This window comes from Rhinopithecus roxellana, chromosome 20 (assembly GCF_007565055.1).
Source record: "Rhinopithecus roxellana isolate Shanxi Qingling chromosome 20, ASM756505v1, whole genome shotgun sequence".
Taxonomy (NCBI): Eukaryota; Metazoa; Chordata; class Mammalia; order Primates; family Cercopithecidae; genus Rhinopithecus; species Rhinopithecus roxellana.
Genome location: NC_044568.1, coordinates 69,764,990 through 69,785,231, shown reverse-complemented (window position 1 = coordinate 69,785,231; position 20,242 = coordinate 69,764,990). Strand labels below are relative to the sequence as shown.

Sequence of the window (20,242 nt, the reverse complement as noted above, 5' to 3'; positions counted from 1 at the left end):
TGAGGCTGGGCACAGTGGCTCATGCCTGTGATCCAAGCACTTTGGGAGGCCAAGGAATGTGGATCACTTGAGCCTAGGAGTTTGAGACCAGCCTGGGCAACATAGTGAGACCCTCTCTCTCTTAAAAAAAAAAAAAAAGAAGCAAGTAAATTTGGGAGAAAAAATAATGGATGCTAAATTCAGTTTTGCTCATAGAGTTGGGGTCACATGGGCCTTTGGCTGAAAAGGAGGATCTTGAGCTCTGGAGAGAGGCTGGGTAGGCACTTAGATGATGGAAGACATTATAGGAGGTGATGGTGGAAGTGTTTTTGCATCAGAGATTCATGTTGTAATGAAACTTTGGAGAATCAGTCCACAAGGCACATCTAGATCTAGGAATACTGATTTTGAGAACTCCTTTTCTGAAAATATTTGTAAATGATTTTACCGTTTCCCTAGGAAATGAGAACAGAAGCCATTGCCAGACCTCTGGAAATAAATGAGACTGAAAAAGTGATGAGAATTGCAATAAAAGAGATTTTGGTAAGATGACTTTGCTTTTATATAATGTTTTTAATGCCTGGGATTCAAAAATACTGATTTCTTGCCCGTACAAGACAGAACAAGCTAGGCTTAGTAAAGAGGGATGTGTTTTTTTTTTTTTTTTTTTTTTTTTTTTTGAGACGGAGTCTTGCTCTGCCACCAAGGCTGGAGTGCAGTGGCCGGCTCTCAGCTCACTGCAAGCTCCGCCTCCCGGGTTCACGCCATTCTCCTGTCTCAGCCTCCCGAGTAGTTGGGACTACAGGCGCCCGCCTCGTCGCCCGGCTAGTTTTTTGTATTTTTTAGTAGAGACGGGGTTTCACCGTGTTAGCCAGGATGGTCTCGATCTCCTGACCTCGTGATCCGCCCGTCTCGGCCTCCCAAAGTGCTGGGATTACAGGCTTGAGCCACCGCGCCCGGCCTTTTTTTTTTTTTTTTAAATTTTTTTTTTTTAATTTTTTTTTTTGAGACGGAGTCTGGCTCTGTCGCCCAGGCTGGAGTGCAGTGGCCGGATCTCAGCTCACTGCAAGTTCCGCCTCCCAGGTTTACACCATTCTCCTGCCTCAGCCTCCCGAGTAGCTGGGACTGCAGGCGCCCGCCACCTCGCCCGGCTAGTTTTTTGTATTTTTTTAGTAGAGACGGGGTTTCACCGTGTTAGCCAGGATGGTCTCGATCTCCTGACCTCATGATCCGCCCGTCTCGGCCTCCCAAAGTGCTGGGATTACAGGCTTGAGCCACCGCGCCCGGCCATAACGAGGGATGTGTTAGTGGGGAAATGAAAAACTCAGAGGACATTCGAGCATACCTAGGTCACTCACTATCATTTTTTCCCCTTGTTATAAATAAAAACAACTTCTCATGTTGTTAAAAATTCATCAGTTTCAGTGATTTGATAATTTTCAATTATTCAAGAATTTTAATAAATAATGCTCTATTTTATTTTGCTTAACCAATTCCTCACTGCTTAGTATTTAAATTGTTTCAGGGTTTTCTAAATTCCAGACAGCACTGTAATAAGTAGAAGGATCACCATTGTTTAGCTCACCCACATCAGTTATCCTCTCATCTAAAGGAGTCAGTTGGAAGGCAGATCATGAGGGTGACTTTAGACTCAGATTGCTTGGGTTTGAATTCCACTGTGTGATCTTAGGCAAGTTACTTAACCTCTCTGTGCCTCATTTTCCTCATCTGTAAAATAGCAAGAACTGCATTCCCAACTGTGTGGGGTCTTTATAAACATTAATCACGACAGGGCATATCAAGCCTCGTCTCTGATGCACAATAGATATTCAGTCATCATTGATGATTTATTTTACTCAGTAGACACAGATGGGGGCCCCTGTGTACATTCAGAGTAGGCATAGAACAAGAATTTGCTATGAGTTATACAAAATTCTAAAAATCATAGGTTTTTAAAAATATATAATTCTCTTGTCATTGAACTGTAGTAACCCCTGGGTAGCCCAGCCCAGGAAGTCAGAGCCTCACAGGGGGAGAAGGGCACCACAGCCCTGGTTTGGAGATTGGTGACAGATAGGCAGATGGATCAGATAAGTAAAAATATGGTAATGATAACGAAGCCACGTTCCTCACTGTTGGAGAAAAAAGTCACAAAAATGTCACAAAAATGGAAAGAGAAAATTAGAGTGAACCTGAAATTGGAGATGTTGGTTAAATGCATAATTTTCAATATATAGATAGATATAGGAATAAATTTTGATATGCATGTATATACATTTAAGGAATTACATACATATGTATGTAAATATGTTTTATTTATATACATACACATAGACACACCCACACTCATACATTTCTTAGCTCTGAGCACACCAAGCACCTGGCTTAATACCATTCTCCACCAAAAGGAACCAGAACTCTTAGGGGTAAATGGCTGATTCCAGAGTTGGGCAGGAGCAGTACAAGAAAGTAAGGAAGAGCTCAAAGGAGGAAAGGGAGCTGTTGCAAGCATACAGAAGTCAACTTGAGTGGGCCTCTCCTGGCCAAAGTAGGGACAACTTAAGCATCAAAATAAGTTAGAATAATTAATTTTATGGCATAATAGAATGAAATAGGAAACCACGAGTTCTCACTGGCATAAAAAAAAAGAGGCCGGGTACGGTGGCTCACGCCTGTAATCCCAGCACTTTGGGAGGCCGAGGCGGGCGGATCATGAGATCAGGAGATCGAGACCATCCTGGCTAACACGGTGAAACCCCATCTCTACTAAAAATGCAAAAAATTAGCTGGGCGTGGTGGCAGGCGCCTGTAGTCCCAGCTACTCGGGAGGCTGAGGCAGGAGAATGGCGTGAACCCAGGAGGCGGAGCTTGCAGTGAGCCGAGATCATGCCACTGCACTCCAGCCTGGGTGACTGAGCGAGACTCCGTCTCAAAAAAAAAAAAAAGAATATTGGAAGCTGAGGAGGAGCAGCAGGTCATTCACACAGTTTCAAAGTAGCTTTCCACAAAGTACTTTTTTTTTTTTTTTGAGACAGAGTCTTGCTCTGTTACCTAGGCTGGAGTGCAGTGGCACAACCTCAGCTCACTGCAACCTCTGCCCCTGAAGTTCAAGTGATTCTCATGTCTTAGCCTTCTGAGTAGCTGGGATTACTGGGGCGCACCACCACACCTGGCTAATTATTGTATTTTTGTTTTATTTTATTTATTTATTTATTTTTGAGACGAAGTCTCGCTGTGTTGCCCAGGCTGGAGTACAGTGGCGCCATTTCAGCTCACTGCAACCTCTGCCTCCTGGGTTCAAGCAATTCTTGTGCCTCGAACTCCCGAATAGCTGGAATTATAGGCATGTGCCACCACACCCAGCTAATCTTTGTTTTTTTTTAGTGGAGATGGGGTTTTGCCATGTTTGGCCAGGCTTGTTTCAAACTCCTGACTTCAGGTGATCGGCCCGCCTTGACCTCTCAAAGTGCTGGAATTACAGGCATGAGCCACCGTGCCTAGCCCACAGAGTACTTATTAATTACAGAGAGGAAAAGAGTCGCTTCTCAGGGAGAAGCCCGTCAGTTACCCCCTTAATCAAGTGATCAAAGTGAAGATCATCGTTGTAGAACAAATCAGAATGATGCACGCCTGGTCGGATGCAGTCACTTCTGAGTATTCCTGCCAGTGATGCATATCTGACTCTAATGAGACAAAGCCAAATTGAGGGGCATTCTACAGATTAAGCAGCCTGTATGCTCCCAAAGTGAAAAGGTTCTGAAAGTCAAGGAAAGCTGAGGGGGCATTTCAGACTGAGGGAGGCTGTGGAGATGTGATGACTGGACACATAGGCAGCTCCTGTCTGCTGTTGGGGACTTCACTGGGACAAGTGGGGACAGTGGAGTGGGGCTGGGGTTAGATGGTGGTAGTGTGTCAGTGCTGGCTTCCTGTTTTGATGATTGTATTGCGGGGATGTAGGAGAAAGTCCTTATTTGTAGGAAATACACACTAAAGTATCTAGGATGTTGGAACATCTGGTCAGCAACTTACTGTCACCTAGGTTGGGAAAAACGTTTTGTGTTGTACAACAGGTCTTACGTAAATTTTTGATTGTTTCTAAATTTAAAAATTAAAAAAAAAGTGTTATACCTCTTAATGCTTGCCAGTGTTCTAACTGAATCAGGTGAACACGGCATGAGTGTGCCCTTAGCACTAATATGTTAAAAGTAGAACACCCAAGAGGGGACAGGGTTCATTTCTTGGTAGAAATCTCTTAAGACTCCTTTCATTGTTAGAAAATATCTGTGATGTTTGGTCATTCTAAAAACTAAACCAAAACAACAACATGGGTACTTAAAAGGGGTTAGGAAGTACAGGCCATTTATTTCAGAAACCAGGGAAAAATTGTGTTTACACAGCTGTTTTGCATTGTGGATCTTTCTTGTTTGAGGAACAGATATGTTTAAGGTGGGATAAATGTACAAGGTTTTAATCTGACTTTGGTTCAAGGAAATAGTTGCCATTGACTGAAGTTGTTTAGAAAGGAGACCTACCTTTCTTCCTGGAAGGGTGAACTCACATTTCTCCTGGGGGCTTTAAGGCACTTGCAGCAAATGGATGATAAGGATTTGATTATTTTAATGAAAGTATCTTAAAAATGGCCAGCGTACTTAGATCAAAAAAATCAGACCATAAATGCATTGTCAGGAACAGTGGCTGCTTCCAAAACACACCATCCCTGAGAGTTGTGGAGAGTGTCTGGGCTTCTTAGGCCATTTCTCTGTGGAGCCCATAGCTTTTCAGAGACTTGCAGGAAAACAGAGTAACCCCTTTACGGGATGCTACACGTAGGCAAAGTGCTGGAGGAGCAAGCCCCACCTTGGCCACCAGGAACTTAATGCAGGGCTGGAAAGCCAGAACCCTGGGGGGCCAGTTCCACGCTCAGCTGGGTGGCAGTCCAGATTCCTTATGAAGAGATTGGAGCCTGAACCATAGGCTTGTGACCCGGCAGGCCACCGGACAAGACGCATATGAAGACAGTGCTCTACCTGTGACTCTATCTGCTTCAAATGAACCTTCTCTTAGGATAGGGAGACTTGTGTCATTGTCAGTGGGCCCGTGTCCCCTTTCCGTTCTTTACTCAGCCTCTGTTGCCCAAGGGCCTCTCTCTGACTGTTGCCCTGGGCCCCTTCCGGAGCTGGTGCACGTCAGTGTGGCCAAGGCCACTGTGGGAACTGCTTTTGTACTGACTTCAGCATGGTTTCTTCTCATTTATAGTCTGTAGTCAAGCTTCTGTTGCCAGGAAGAGGGAAGAGGGACCTTCTCTCAGTCCCAGCAGGCAGTGGGTTAGGGCTGGGACCAGCTGTTTCTTTCTCTCCCCTCTAGCAGTACTTGGTGTGTGTGTATTCTGTAAGTCGGGTGTTTGTAACTATTGGCATGGCCTGAATGATAAAAAAGGCAGATTGACCATCCAGACTGATGTGTACCTTGTTCTAACCGAGTGAGTCAGACAAAAGACGGCAGGCCTCTCCACCTTGACCAGGACACTCTTCTTTCCATCTTCACTTCTTTCCCTGGACAGAAATGCCTGCTTTTCATGGGGGAAAAAAAGATAATTTTTTCTGGACCTGTGTGATATTCTCCCTGGAACTAGTGGGTTAAGTGAGTCATTGCTTGGGGAAGTGTCTACTTTATTTATTTGCTTTTGTGTTTGTTGAGCATAATGTTGCCATGCCTGAAGAGTTGCAAAATTCTTCTATGAGTTAGGATGGCTGTTTTTATTGCCACCTTGTCTCATTATTTCCCATTAAATATAGACACAGGTGCAGAAGACTAAAGACCTGCTCAATAATGTGGCCTCTGATGAAGCTAATTTAGAAGCCAAAATTGAAAAAAGAAAATTAGAACTGGAAAGAAATCAGAAGCGACTAGAGACTCTGCAGAGTGTCAGGTAGATATGAACACTTGGAGAATGAATAGAAAAGTGTCCTGGAAAGTTCACACAAACTGGGCGTGGTGGCTCATGTCTGAAATCTCAGCTACTCATGAGGCTGGGGTGGGGGGTTCTCTTGAGCCCAGGAATTTGAGACCAGCCTGGGCAGCATAATGAAACCCCATCTCTAAAAATTTTTAAAAATTACCTCAGTGTGGTGGTACACACCTGTAATCTCAGCTACTTGGGAGGCTGAGGCAGGAGGATTGCTTGAGCCCAGGAGGTTGAGGCTGCACTGAGCTATGGTTGCATCACTGCACTCCAGCCTAAGCAAAAGAACGAGGCCCCGACTCTAAAAGAAAAAAGAAGGCCGGGCGCGGTGGCTCAAGCCTGTAATCGCAGCACTTTGGGAGGCCGAGACGGGCGGATCATGAGGTCAGGAGATTGAGACCATCCTGGCTAACACTGTGAAACCCCGTCTCTACTAAAAAATACAAAAAACTAGCCGGGCGAGGTGGCGGGCGCCTGTAGTCCCAGCTACTCGGGAGGCTGAGGCAGGAGAATGGCGTAAACCCGGGAGGCGGAGCTTGCAGTGAGCTGAGATCCGGCCACTGCACTCCAGCCTGGGCGACAGAGCAAGACTCCGTCTCAAAAAAAAAAAGAAAAGAAAAAAGAAAAGTTAGAACAAAGACTTAAGAGAATAGAATATGATCTTAACTCTTCTTAAGCAATGAATAAAAGCCTTACATAAGGATATCTTCACCTCAAAATGTGCATGTGTTGCCTGTCGTAACAAGCAGATGGCTAAACTCATTCTCTTTACTGCTTGCAGTATGTCTGGAAAACTGCTTTATGCTTGAACTGCCCTTTAAGCTTTTATAGCTTCTTGAAACTCAAGGCAGAGTAAGTGAATCCAGATGGGGAAATCCAGACGTGGTCTGCTAAGAACTTGCCATAAATTAGGTAGAAACAGAAACATACTCCTGCCTCTTTGTTGGCATAGATTTTAGACTTTATTTAAACCTTGATCATTCCTCACCAGTCAGTAATTCGTCTTTCTTCCTACTTTACCTCATTGGAAATGTATTTCCCAGGAATACCGATGGAGAATAGTGGTGCCAGCCCTCTGTTCTCTTCTTCGTTCTGCACCTCTTTCCCTCCCCCGTGCTTCTGCTCTTTCTCCCTTTTCATTCTCCCTTTATTTTTCTTTCTTCTTAGCTCCCTCCTCTTCCCAGCTGCCTGCTCTGCTCGAATATGTTTTGCCTTTTTGGATGTTCGTGGCTGGCTACACCCTGGCCACCGTCCCGAGGTCTGTGGGGGGACAGCACCTGGGGGCAGTGACAACAACCACAGGGAGCGCCCTGGCTCCTCGCCACCCAGCGCAAGGCCGAGGCCCTTCCCCTCCTGAAACTGGCTATTTACCTCTGGAGCCTCAGAGAGGGAAACAAAACAGAAGTCAGTGCCGCCAGATAGATTGATCTCGACACATTCCACCTTTACAGCATCAATTCATTTTTGTTAAGCTGCAGATCCTTTTAACAGAAAAAAAAAGTCTCTTTGTTTTGCTCTAGTTCAAAAGATTATAATTATTTCTTAGTTTATCTGCTTATATTTTTAAAAGAGTAGAATTTTCCCTTTAAGGTCAATAATAGGAAAAAAAGAAAAAGTTCAGCAAATCAGTTGAAATAGATTTTTATGTTTTTTTGTTTTGTTTTGTTTTTGTTTTTGTTGTTTTTTTTTTTTGAGATGGAGTTTCGCTCTGTTGCCCAGGTGGGAGTGCAGTGGTGCCATCTCAGCTCACTGCAACCTCCACCTCCCGGATTCAAGCAATTCTCCTGCCCCAGTCTCTCAACTAGCTGGGATTACAGGCAGCCACCACCACGCCCAGCTAATTTTGGTATTTTTAGTAGAGATGGAGTTTCACTATGTTGGACAGGCTGGTCTTGAACTCCTGACCTTATGATCCACCCGCCTCGGCCTCCCAAAGTGCTGGGATTACAGGTGTGAGTCACCACGCCTGGCCTTTTAAAAAATTTTTTTATCGTTTAAAAATCTCTTTAGACTGGGCATAGTGATTCATGTCTATAATCCCGGCACTTTGAGAGGCCGAGGCGGGCAGATCGCTTGAACTCAGGGGTTCAAGACCAGCCTGGGCAACATGGCGAAATCCCATCTCTACAAAAAATATATATAAAAAATAGTCGGGGCCGGGCGCGGTGGCTCAAGCCTGTAATCCCAGCACTTTGGGAGGCCGAGACGGGCGGATCACGAGGTCAGGAGATCGAGACCATCCTGGCTAACATGGTGAAACCCCGTCTCTACTAAAAATACAAAAAACTAGGCGGGAGAGGTGGCGGGCTCCTGTAGTCCCAGCTACTCCGGAGGCTGAGGCAGGAGAATGGTGTAAACCCGGGAGGCGGAGCTTGCAGTGAGCTGAGATCCAGCCACTGCACTCCAGCCTGGGCGACAGAGCAAGACTCTGTCTCAAAAAAAAAAAAAAAAAAAAAAAAAATAGTCGGGCATAGTGGCACATGTCTGTAGTCCCAGCTACTTGGGGGCCTGAGCCAGGAGGATCACCTGAGCCCAGGCATTTGATGCTTCAGTGAGCCATGATCATACCACTGCACTCTAGCCTGGGTGACAAAGTGAGACCCTGTCTCAAAAAAACAAACAAAAAAAACCAGCTTTAATTCGTAACAACCTATGGTCCCCTTTTTAGAGGATTGCTTAAAATTTGTAATAGCCTGAGAGTAGAACACTATTATTGTTATTATTATTTCTTTTGAGATGGAGTCTTGCTGTGTCGTCCAGGCTGGAGTGCAATGGCGCAATCTTGGCTCACTGCAACCTCCACCTCCTAGGTTCAAGCGATTCTCCTGTCTCAGCCACCTGAGTAGCTGGGATTACAGGCATGCGCCACCATGCCTGGCTAATTTTTGTATTTTTAGTAGAGACGAGACGAGGTTTCACCATGTTGGCCAGGCTGGTCTCAAACTCCTGACCTCAGTTGATCCGCCTGCCTTGGCCTCCCAAAGTGCTGGGATTACAGGCGTGAGTCGCTGCACCCAGCCGACAGTAGAACATTATACCCAAATAAGATAATAATATATATATTTGTTGATTTTGAGAGATGTGTCTGGTATGTGACTTTTTGCCTTTAGAAATGAGGTCTCAGTGTGTCCCCAGGCTGGAGGGCTGGAGTGCCATGGCAAGGTCAGAGGATCGTCACTCACTGCAGCCTTGAACTCCAGGCTCAATCCTCCTCCTACCTCAGCCTCACTAAATGCTAGGGTTACAGGTGTGAGCCAATGTACCGGCCTGATCATTTTTAACTCTATTGACGTTATGATATATTGAAATGAAAAAAAAATATAGAATTTCTTAGTATATTTAATTTTTGTTTAAAATGCATTCCTATCTCTATGCATAGAAAAGTCTGGAAGGATGTATGTCAGCTATCAAATGCTTATACCTGGTGATGGGATTATCAGTAGTTTTTACATCATTCTTCATACATACTTTCAGGGTTATTTCAAGTTTTTACAAAGAGTACATCTTACTTATGATGAAAAAGACGTATGTCCATTTTGGCGGGAGAAAGGAGAAGAGGGAAAATATTTGTAAGCAGTTACAAGAATGAAGGCCCTTAACTACTGCACATTAACTCACCTTTCACTTTTTATTTCATTTGCTCGTTTTAGGCCATGTTTTATGGATGAGTATGAGAAGACTGAGGAAGAATTACAAAAGCAGTATGACATTTATCTGGAGAAATTTCAAAATCTGACTTACCTGGAGCAGCAGCTTGAAGAGTATCATAGGATGGAGCAAGAAAGGTTTGAGGTGAACTGAGCCTGTCCTCTGTTCAGCCATTCCTTCTGGTGTGTTATTTTGTACTGGGTGACAGGTCATTTTGTTAATATCATTGTGAAAAAAATATCGGTACATGTTTTTCTCCCTGGTCAGTCTGAGGATTGCTCATGTCATGCATTTGTTTTGCTGGCAGTGTACCCTGGACTCCAGGGTTGTCAAATCTTTGATGTCATATTTCTTCAGGTTTAGTCAGTTGAGAATACAGACAGGGCCGACGTGAGGCCTGTGCGGCTGCATAAGAACCTGTGCCGACATGGGGCCTGTGGTTGCTTTCAGGCCCTGTTGTTGCCGTCTGGAAATCCATAATAATTTTTAAGTGTATTTTATTTTCCACTGATTCCTCGAGTGCAGATTTAAAAGCTTGCTTGGCTTCGGCAGGTCAAGGTGGGTGGATCACTTGGGGTCAGGAGTTCGAGACCAGCCTGGCCGACATGTGAAACCCCACCCCTCCTGAAAGTAAAAAAAATTAGGCTGGGCGCGGTGGCTCAAGCCTGTAATCCCAGCACTTTGGGAGGCCAAGATGGGCGGATCACGAGGTCAGGAGATTGAGACCATCCTGGCTAACACAGTGAAACCCCGTCTCTACTAAAAATACAAAAAAAAATTAGCCGGGCGAGATGGCAGGTGCCTGTAATCCCAGCTACGCAGGAGGCTGAGGCAGGAGAATGGCGTAAACCCAGGAGGCAGAGCTTGCAGTGAGCTGAGATCGGCCACTGCACTCCAGCCTGGGTGACAGAGCGAGACTCTGTCTCAAAAATAAATAAATAAAAATAAAAATAAAATATAAAAAAATTAGCCGGGTGTGGTGGTGCACGCCTATAGTCCCAGCTACTCGGGAGGCTGAGACAGGAGAATCGCTTGAACCTGGGAGGCAGAGGCTGCAGTTAGCCAAGATTGTGCCACTGTACTCCAGCCTGGGCAACAGAGCAAGATTCCATCTCCAAAAATAAAACTTGCTTAAGTCAGTTCACATAAAGATTTTCAAGGCAAGGTGCGATGGCTCATACTTGTAATTCCAGCACTTTGGGAGGCTTAGGCAGGAGGATCACTGGAGCCCAAGAATCCGAGACCAGTTCGGGCAACATAGTGAGACCCGTCTCTACAAAGAAGTAAAAATAAATTAGGCCGGGCACGGTGGCTCACGCCTGTAATCCCAGCACTTTGGGAGGCCGAGGCGGATGGATCACGAGGTCAGGAGATCAAGACCATCCTGGCTAACATAGTGAAACCCTGTCTCTAAAAATACAAAAAATTAGCTGGGCATGGTGGCGGGCGCCTGTAGTCCCAGCTACTCTGGAGGCTGAGGCGGGAGAATGGCGTGAACCCAGGAGGCAGAGATTACAGTGAGCCGAGATCGCATCACTACACTCCAGCCTGGGCGGCAGAGCGAGACTGTCCCTAATAAATAAATAAATAAATTAGCTGGGCATGGTGTTGCACACTTATTGTCCCAGCTACTTGGGAGCCTGAGATGGGAGGATTGCTTGAGCCTGGAAGTTTGAAGTTGGAGTGAACCATGATCATGCCACTGCACTCCAGTTTGGTTGACAGAGCAAGACTCTGTCTCAAAAAAAAAAAAAAAAAAAGGCAGGGAGGGAGGCCCAGCGCAGTGGCTCACGCCTGTAATCCCAGCACTTTGGGAGGCCGAGGCGGGCGGATCACGAGGTCAGGATATCGAGACCATCCTGGCTAACACAGTGAAATCCTGTCTATATAAAAATACAAAAAATTAGCCGGGCATGGTGGTGGGCACCTGTAGTCCCAGCTACTCTGGAGGCTGAGGCAGGAGAATGGTGTGAACCCAGGAGGCAGAGCTTACAGTGAGCCGAGATCGCATCACTGCACTCCAGCCTGGGCGGCAGAGCGAGACTCTGTCTCAAAAAGCAAATAAATAAATAAATAAATTAGCTGGGCATGGTGTTGCACACCTATTATCCCAGCTACTTGGGAGCCTGAGATGGGAGGATTGCTTGAGCCTGGAAGTTTGAAGTTGGAGTGTACCATGATCATGCCACTGCACTCCAGCTTGGTTGACAGAGCAAGACTCTGTCTCAAAAAAAAAAAAAAAAAAAAATGCAGGGAGAGGGGCCCAGCACGATGGCTCACGCCTGTAATCCCAGCACTTTGGGAGGCCACAGTGGGTGGATCACGAGGTCAGGAGTTTGAGATCAGCTTGTCCAAGATGGTGAAACCCCTTCTACTAAAAATACAAAGTTTATCTGGTATGGTGGCGGGCACCTGTAATCCCAGCTACTTGGGAGGCTGAGGTAGGAGAATTGCTTGAACCCAGGAGGTGGAGGTTGTAGTGAACAGAGATCGTGCCACTGCACTCGCCTGGGCGACAGAGCAAGACACCGTCTCAACAAAAAAAAAAAAAGAAGAAAAAAAAAAGATTTTCAAGTTGTGTTTAATTGAATCACCAAAATAGTTCATTGGAGATTGTTTTGTAAAGAGGAATGGCAGTTTATCGGTTGATTGTGGGAAATATATGTGGCCTTGAACCTGACCAGCCATCTTACAGGTTCCTTTCATCCCCGTGGGTAAGGCCATTTAGGAAAGAGTATTTCAGACCCGAGCATGAGTTGATAAATGTGGAATTTAGAGCAAAGGAAATTGAACCAAGTTGTGATCAATTTTTGAATTGCCCTATCCTTAACCTGAGAATAGTCTTTTAGACTCCATTTTCATGATGAAATTGGTCTGCAGTCTCCCCTTCTCATGCCCTTGACAGCTTTTGGTATTAAGGTTGTGCTAGGCTTCTTTTTTTTTTTTTTGAGACGGAGTCTCTCTCTGTCACCCAGGCTGGAGTGCAGTGGCCGGATCTCAGCTCACTGCAAGCTCCGCCTCCCGGGTTTACGCCATTCTCCTGCCTCAGCCTCCCGAGTAGCTGGGACTACAAGCGCCCGCCACCTCGCCCGGCTAGTTTTTTATATTTTTTAGTAGAGACGGGGTTTCACCGGGTTAGCCAGGATGATCTCGATCTCCTGACCTTGTGATCCACCCATCTCGGCCTCCCAAAGTGCTGGGATTACAGGCTTGAGCCACCGCGCCTGGCCTATGCTAGGCTTCTTATAATTCTGAGCATTTGAGTTGGGCAGAGCTAGTTTGTTGTCCAGGAGGGCTAACTGGGAGTACCTAACGCATCCATGTGGACACATGTCATCTTGACGAGGAATTCATTAATAGCATTACTCGGTGGCAGAGGCAGGCCATGGAGAAATGGTACAGGACAGGCACATTTCGAGGGCACTGGAAAGAGCCTGGAGTTTAGAACATTTTAAACATTGGATACCTGGGAAAGAGCAGTCAAGGGCAGTGAAAAGAAACGTTGGCCATTTTGTTGTATTATCTGGGGCCACCTCTGGGTTCAGAGAACAGACCAAACAGTATGCCTCAGAATGGCAGATAGGTGGCCCAGGAGACTTCCGGGGGAGCCCTCTACCCTACCTTTCCTCAACAAGTACATCTCTTTTTCTCTGAGTCACTCTCGCACTCTGTCCTTAGAATACCTGTTCCCTCGAAATACCCCATGCCTGAAACACAGTGCTTTATTTTTAATGTTTATAACTACAACAATATTTAAAGCCAGCTTCCTCCCTCTGTCTGTCCCTCCCCCACCCTGCACCCCCCATCTCTCTCTCTCTCCCTTTCTCTTTCTCGACAGGGTCTCACTGTGTTACTTGCCACTCTAGAGTGCAGAGTGTGATCATAGCTCACTGTAGCCTCAGACCCAGACTCAAGTGATCCTCCCACCTCAGCCTCTTGAGTAACTGGGACTTTAGGCATGTGCCACCATACCTGGCTAAATTTTTAAAATGTATTGTAGAGATGAGGTTTCCCTATGTTGCCCAGGCTGGTCTCAAACTCCTGGGCTCAAGTGATCCTCCTGCCTTGGTCTCCCAAAGCATGGGGGTTACACGTGTGAGCTACCACGCCCAGTCCCCATTTTCTTTCTTGATAATAAGGCCACGTTTTATGATCTGAGATATTTCCTCTTGTCCCCACCCCTATTCCCATCCTTACCTATCCTACTATTTAGCATCTTTTGAGCTGGAATCTGAAGGCAGGGCAGGAAAGATAAATGATAAAATCTATACTTTCTTCCTATGAAAGCAAGAGGCCTGTCTCTGCCCTAAAATTAGATGTGTCTGTTCTGTGTCCCCAGGCCATACAGGCACACATGGTGGGCATTTAGTTCTCCTCAGAGGCAGGGAAGTGTAGTCGGAGAAGCATGGGGGTGGGGCAGCTGCTTCACTCTGGGTGCCTGTGTCCAGCAGGCCGCCAGGCGACCTCAGAGAGAAAGGGCAGTAAGTTTCGGGACCCTGGAGTTGTTCAGGCCGTGTTAATTCTTTCCCCTTCCTTGAGTTTAGCTCTTTTTTTGTTCTGTAGCACAAACTTAGCAGTCCTTACACAGTGGTAAAGAAGAATAGAACAGTCCAGAAAAGGGCCATCTCTCCTGAGTCTGTTTTTCCTCTTCCACAGGAAGCTAAAAACACTCTCTGCCTGATACAGAACAAGCTCAAGGAGGAAGAGAAGCGCCTGCTCAAGAGTGGAAGTAAGGCTGGGCTTTGTAGATGAGCAGTTTACTCTGGACTAGCATTTTCAGCCTTGAGAGATACGTGTGTGTGTGTGTCTCTGTGTGTGTCTGTATTTAAATATGTATTTTCTTTTCTTCAGCAGTTTTTTTTTTAATGTAGTAAGAACACTTCACTCTACATCTTCAGTTTTGAAAAGTATAATAAAATATTGTTGACTATAGGTACAAAAATATTTTCGAAAGGCAGTTTTCTCACAACTTCTATTTTATGTACCATTGTATTCACTCAAGAGTCTGGTTTAAATATAGCATTTAAAACACATTTCATTCTTGTGCCATTTAAGGTAGTGTTTTCCCGTGTTTAAATTCTAGTTTGAAGGCCGGGCGCGGTGGCTCAAGCCTGTAATCCCAGCACTTTGGGAGGCTGAGACGGGCGGATCACGAGTTCAGGAGTTCGAGACCATCCTGGCTAACACGGTGAAACCCCATCTCTACTAAAAATGCAAAAAAATTAGCCGGGCGTGGCGGCGAGCGCTTGTAGTCCCAGCTGCTTGGGAGGCTGAGGCAGGAGAATGGCGTGAACCCGGGAGGCGGAGCTTGCAGTGAGCCGGGATCGCGCCACTGCACTCCAGCCTCTTTTTGAGACTCTGTCTCAAAAAAATAAAATAAAATAAAATAAAATAAATTATAGTTTGAATTATATATGATGTGTAACTATAAGAAAATGTGGTCCTAGAGGTGTGTAGGGTTCTGTATTTTCAGGCTGACTGATGGAAAACAAGCATTGGGATGCAGTGCAGGGAGAGGGACCACTCGCTTCGTGATGGTCCCCATGCCACTGAGATGCCCCCCATAATCCAGAATGGCTCAGCAAGACACTCAGCTGGAGAGACACAGGGTTACGTCCATACAAGGCCGAGATTCCTGGAAGGAGCTCTCTGTGACCAGGCAGCTTCCCTTACCCCTGAACTTCAGTGTCAAGTCACTGTCAGGGACCAGTAGCAGCCCAGGATCTTCCTGCTGAATTGACGGCCTTCTTGCACGGAGTTCCTCCTCCTCTTGCTGATTGCTCTTTCTTTTCTTCACGGCGAAATATTCTGTTTGATCTCATACTTGAGGCATCAGGCCCACACACATGCTCCCACGCATGCTCTCTCGCGCTCTCTCTCTCTCTCTTTCTCTTTCTTTGCCATTTCCCTTGTATCTCTCTCATTTTGCACCTGTTCTATGACTCTGTCATCTGAATCTCAGGAAACCCTGGAGGAAGGATAGGGACTGCTGGGCGGTCCTCCAGGAACAAGGTTAGGAAATTTGAAGGGCATGTCTAGCCAAAGCAGCCCTCCTCTGTTTAATTCCATGTCAGCCAGGAGCGTGAGAAGCAGCCCTCAGTGATCAGCCTGCATGGGGTTTGTCCCTTGCGAGAAGCCCGACTCAGGCAGGAGCCCTGGTTGGTTACTTGCATCCCATTCTGTCCCTGGGCCAGGATGCTAAGACCTGCCATGCTGATCTTACTTTATTCACCAAGATTTACCTCTGTGTTTTCTTCTAGGAGTTCTGTAGTTTTAGCTCTTACATTTAGGTCTCTGATCCACTTTGAGTTAATTTTTATATATGGTGTGAGACAGGGGGTCCAACTTCATTCTTTTGCATGTGGCTGTTCAGTCGTCCTATTATTATCTGTTGAAAAGACTATTATTTCCCCATTGAATTATACTGGCATGTTGTCAGCCATACTTAATTTTAATTGTCACTGTCAGCTCAGTGGTTTCAGTGTCAGCATGCATTAATGTCTTAGTCTGTTTTGTGCTGCTGTAACAGAATACCTGAGACTGGGTAATTATATATTTTACATAAAATATATACAGCATTATATATATGGATATATGCAGTCATCCCTCAATATCTGTGGAGAACTGGTACTAGAACCCACCTGTGGATACCAAAATCCACAGGTGTTCAAGTCCTTTGCATATAACCTATGCACATCCTCCTGTATACTTTAAATCATCTCTAGGTTACATAAAATACCTAACATAATGCCTATATATCACTTCATTCACATGGATTCAGCCTAGTACTTGGCATGTGGCAAATTCAAGTTTCGCTTTTTGGAACTTTGTAGATCTTTTTGGAACTTTGTTGATTTTTTTTTTTTTCCAAATAATTGTAGAATTTTTTTTCCAAATAATTCAGATCCGGCCGGGCGCGGTGGCTCAAGCCTGTAATCCCAGCACTTTGGGAGGCCGAGGCGGGCGGATCACAAGGTCAGGAGGTCGAGACCATCCTGGCTAACACAGTGAAACCCCATCTCCACTTAAAAAATACAAAAAAAATTAGCTGGGCGAGATGGCGGGCACCTGTAGTCCCAGCTACTTGGGAGGCTGAGGCAGGAGAATGGCGTGGACCCTGGAGGCGGAGCTTGCAGTGAGCTGAGATCCAGCCACTGCACTCCAGCCTGGGCGACAGAGCGAGACTCCGTCTCAAAAAAAAAAAAAAAAATTCAGATCCATGGTTGGCTGAACCCATGGATGTGAAATCCATGGATACAGAGGGCTAGTTTTGTATGTATCTGTATGTGTGTTTGTTTATATATATATGACATATATATAATATACAATATATGACATACAATATATGACATATACTGCCATATATAACATATGACAATTATATAACATATATTAGTATTAGTTTATATTATTATTATTATAAACAGAAACTTACTTGTCTGAAACTTAATGAGCCACAGTTCTGGGGTCAAGTCCAAGATCAAGGAGTTGCATCTTGCTGCACCATCCCATGACAGAAGGACAAAGAAAGGGGGAGAGAGAGCAAGAGATCAAACCTACAGCCTCAAGCCCTTTTATAACCAGCATTAGTCCATTCTTCAGGGCGGAGCCCTCATGACCTAAACACCTCCCAATCTGCCCCACCTCCCAACATGGTTGCATTGGGATTTAAATTTCCAACGCATGCTTTTCAGAGACACATTGAAATCATATGATAGCAATTGACTTTAGTTTACCTGCTCACTTCTCAAGTCTGTATTGGTTTGAGTTGTAAGAAGAAATTTTTATTGAGCCTGAGGTACATGTATTAATTTTATTTTAAAATTGATTATATAATTTGATTTGCATTGCATGGGATAAGGATTTAATGTCTTAATTCCCTGGATGGCATAAGAAATGAACTAAGCTGAATAGTGGTTTCATTTTGTAGTCCTTAATTGATGTTAATATTTAATAATATTCTCTGTAAAGACTTTCAGAAGATTTCAAAGTAATTGTGTCGAAGCCCAGGATGTTGTTATTGACACTTTCTCCAGCTCCTAGGTTGGCCCTTCCTGTACTATAAAGCACAGCTCTTCTCTCCATGGCTAAAGAAAGCAGAAAACCTTCCCACAGTGCCTAGCTAGATACTGTTACCATTTCATTACTTTCTCTTTCTTTGAGACCCAGTCTCGCTCTGCTGCCCAGGGTGGAGGGCAGTGGTGTGATGTCGACTCACTGCAACCTCCACCTCCCGAGTTCAAGCAATTATCATGCCTCAGCCTCCTTAATAGCTGGGACTACGGGTGCGCACCACCATGCCTGACTAGTTTTTGTATTTTTAGTAGAGACAGGGTTTCACCATGCTGGCCAGGCTGGTCTCAAACTCCTAACCTCAGGTGATCTGCCCACCTCAGCCTCCCAAAGTGCTAGGATTACAGGCGTGAGCCACTGCGCCCGGCCACATCACCCTCTTATAGTAGGGGCATAGCAAAGCCTTTGGGCAGACTAACAATTACTGTTCTTCCAAACTAACTTCTGAGTCAATCATCAGAACAAGGTCCTCCAAGTCCATCCTTACAAAACCTGTGTGGCTCCCTGGGTGCAGAGAAGTCAGGTGCCAGGCAGTGAAAGGTCTTTCTTCCCACAGTGGAGACTCCTTCTATAGGTTCCCTTTAGGAAATATTCAGCCTATAGGTGCAAGACTCCAAAGAATGTATTTAAGAAATTAATATAAAGAGCTGTTCCGGCTGGGCATGGTGGCTCACGCCTGTAATCCCAGCACTTTGGAAGGCCGAGGCGGGTGGATCATGAGGTCAGGAGATCGAGACCATCCTGGCTAACATGGTGAAATCCTGTCTCTACTAAAAATACAAAAAATTAGCTGGGTGTGGTGGCAAGCGCCTGTAGTACCAGCTACTTGGGAGACTGAGGCAGGAGAATGGCATAAACCCGGGAGGCGGAGCTTGCAGTGAGTGGAGATCACGCCACTGCACTCCAACCTGGGCAATAGTGCGAGACTCCATCGCAAAAAAAAAAAAAAAAGGGGTGTCCCATCGAAAATTACTTTGGAAAAAATCTGTCTTTGTGATGGGATTTTCCCCAGGGGAGAACAATCACATCACCAGTTTTCACTGCCAGTCACTAAGATCATCCTTCTCCTCAGGGCAGCCCCATTCGTGCCATTCCTAGCCTGGCCTCCCTGCCTCCAGTCTTGCTGTGTTACCTTACTAGCAGCCTTCACTTCCTCATCTTTGTCACGATCTAGGAACTTGAGTTCTGGTAACGCAGCCTAACATTAGTCAGAGAATGGGTTTTTCCCTGAACTAGCCAAGCGCTTGACAGCTGGCTATTCAGTTTTTAAATTTTCAGATTTCCTTCAAGGGCTTCAACACAATTAAGTTGAAAACTATCTTCCAAAAGTCTTTGCAGAGAATATGTAAAAACTTCACTGCCTGGCACCTGATTTCTCTGCACCCAGGGAGCCATGCAGGTTTTAGAAGGATGGAATTGGAGGCGTTTGTGTCGCTGTTCTGATGACTGTAATAGCGTTTCTAACTAATGATTTTCCTTGCTTTGGGAAATTATTTTTTTAAAAAAAACAGCACATCATTGTCCACATTAATTCTTAACTAAGCATCTACAGGCAAATCCGGAGAGTCTTATAAAATCTAATGCATCCAAAGAAAGGCTAATGCACGCAAACCTTAGTGGGCAGAGCTGTTTAGTTGTGATCATGAAGCCGCTCCTTTGTTTTGCCTGCTTGTGTTCCTGCCAGGTAATGATGACTCGGACGTAGACATCCAGGAGGATGACGAATCCGACAGTGAGTTGGAAGAAAGGCGGCTGCCCAAGCCACGGACAGCCATGGAGGTGCTCATGCAAGGTACCCCCGCATCTTTTGCTGGCCTTCCTCCTTGTGCCCCGTTTCACAGAACACCTGGCCAGGACTGGGGCAGGCTGCTTAGTGTTGAGGCCCACACGCGCACTGTGAATGGCCCCTGGAAGCAGCTCTTGCTCAGGTTTATCCTGTCCTGTTGTTTATGGCTCTTGAACTGCTCAGTGGTCATGTTTGCTCCTAATATTCGTACTTGTCTGTGATCCCAAGACTGGATGGTTCATATTTATGGCTTGGTATTTCTCACAGAGCCACAAGAACACATTGCCTCTGCCACTCTCAGTGCAATGATATACCTAATAGCCTGAAAATTAATGCAGAAAGGGACTTAAATGAGCATCTCTGCCTTAAAAAAAAATGTTCTTCTAATTCCTTTACTCATCACAAAAGATTCAAGTAACAAAGCTCGGCGCAGTCACACATGCCTTATTCCCAGCTACTCAGGAGGCTTAGGCCGGAGGATCGTTTGAGCCCCAGAGCTTGGAGCTGTAGTGTGTGATGATTGTGTCTGGGAATAGCCACTGCACAGTGGCCTGGCGACATAGAGGGGCTCTTAAAACTAAGTTAAAACATAAAAAGACTCAGGCAACAACATTTGTAGAGCGAATGTGAATGCTGCCCTGGGGTCTTCCTCATGTCCCACTCCCATCTGGCAGGGCTCATGGCTAGTGGCCAGGGTGGGTGTGTCTTTACACATTACCTGTCTGTACATACACATATGCACATACATGCACACTCACACGCACACATACACACACATGAAGATCACCTGAAAA

The 20,242-nt window shown here is 45.5% G+C and overlaps 1 protein-coding gene across 6 annotated transcripts in view; it reads left to right on the top strand.

Moving 5' to 3' along the window:
- CLUAP1 (clusterin associated protein 1) overlaps positions 1-20,242 on the top strand; it is a 42,788-nt gene that overhangs the window by 14,707 nt on the left and 7,839 nt on the right. For 5 of the 6 annotated variants that reach the window (XM_010376043.2, XM_010376042.1, XM_030924715.1 and 2 more), the window contains exons 6-10: positions 439-522; positions 5,775-5,908; positions 9,592-9,733; positions 14,246-14,318; positions 19,347-19,454. In XM_010376043.2, coding sequence (XP_010374345.1) covers positions 439-522; positions 5,775-5,908; positions 9,592-9,733; positions 14,246-14,318; positions 19,347-19,454 — 541 coding nt within the window. The remainder of the gene's footprint in view (positions 1-438; positions 523-5,774; positions 5,909-9,591; positions 9,734-14,245; positions 14,319-19,346; positions 19,455-20,242) is intronic. The other variant, XM_030924717.1, reaches the window with a different exon arrangement.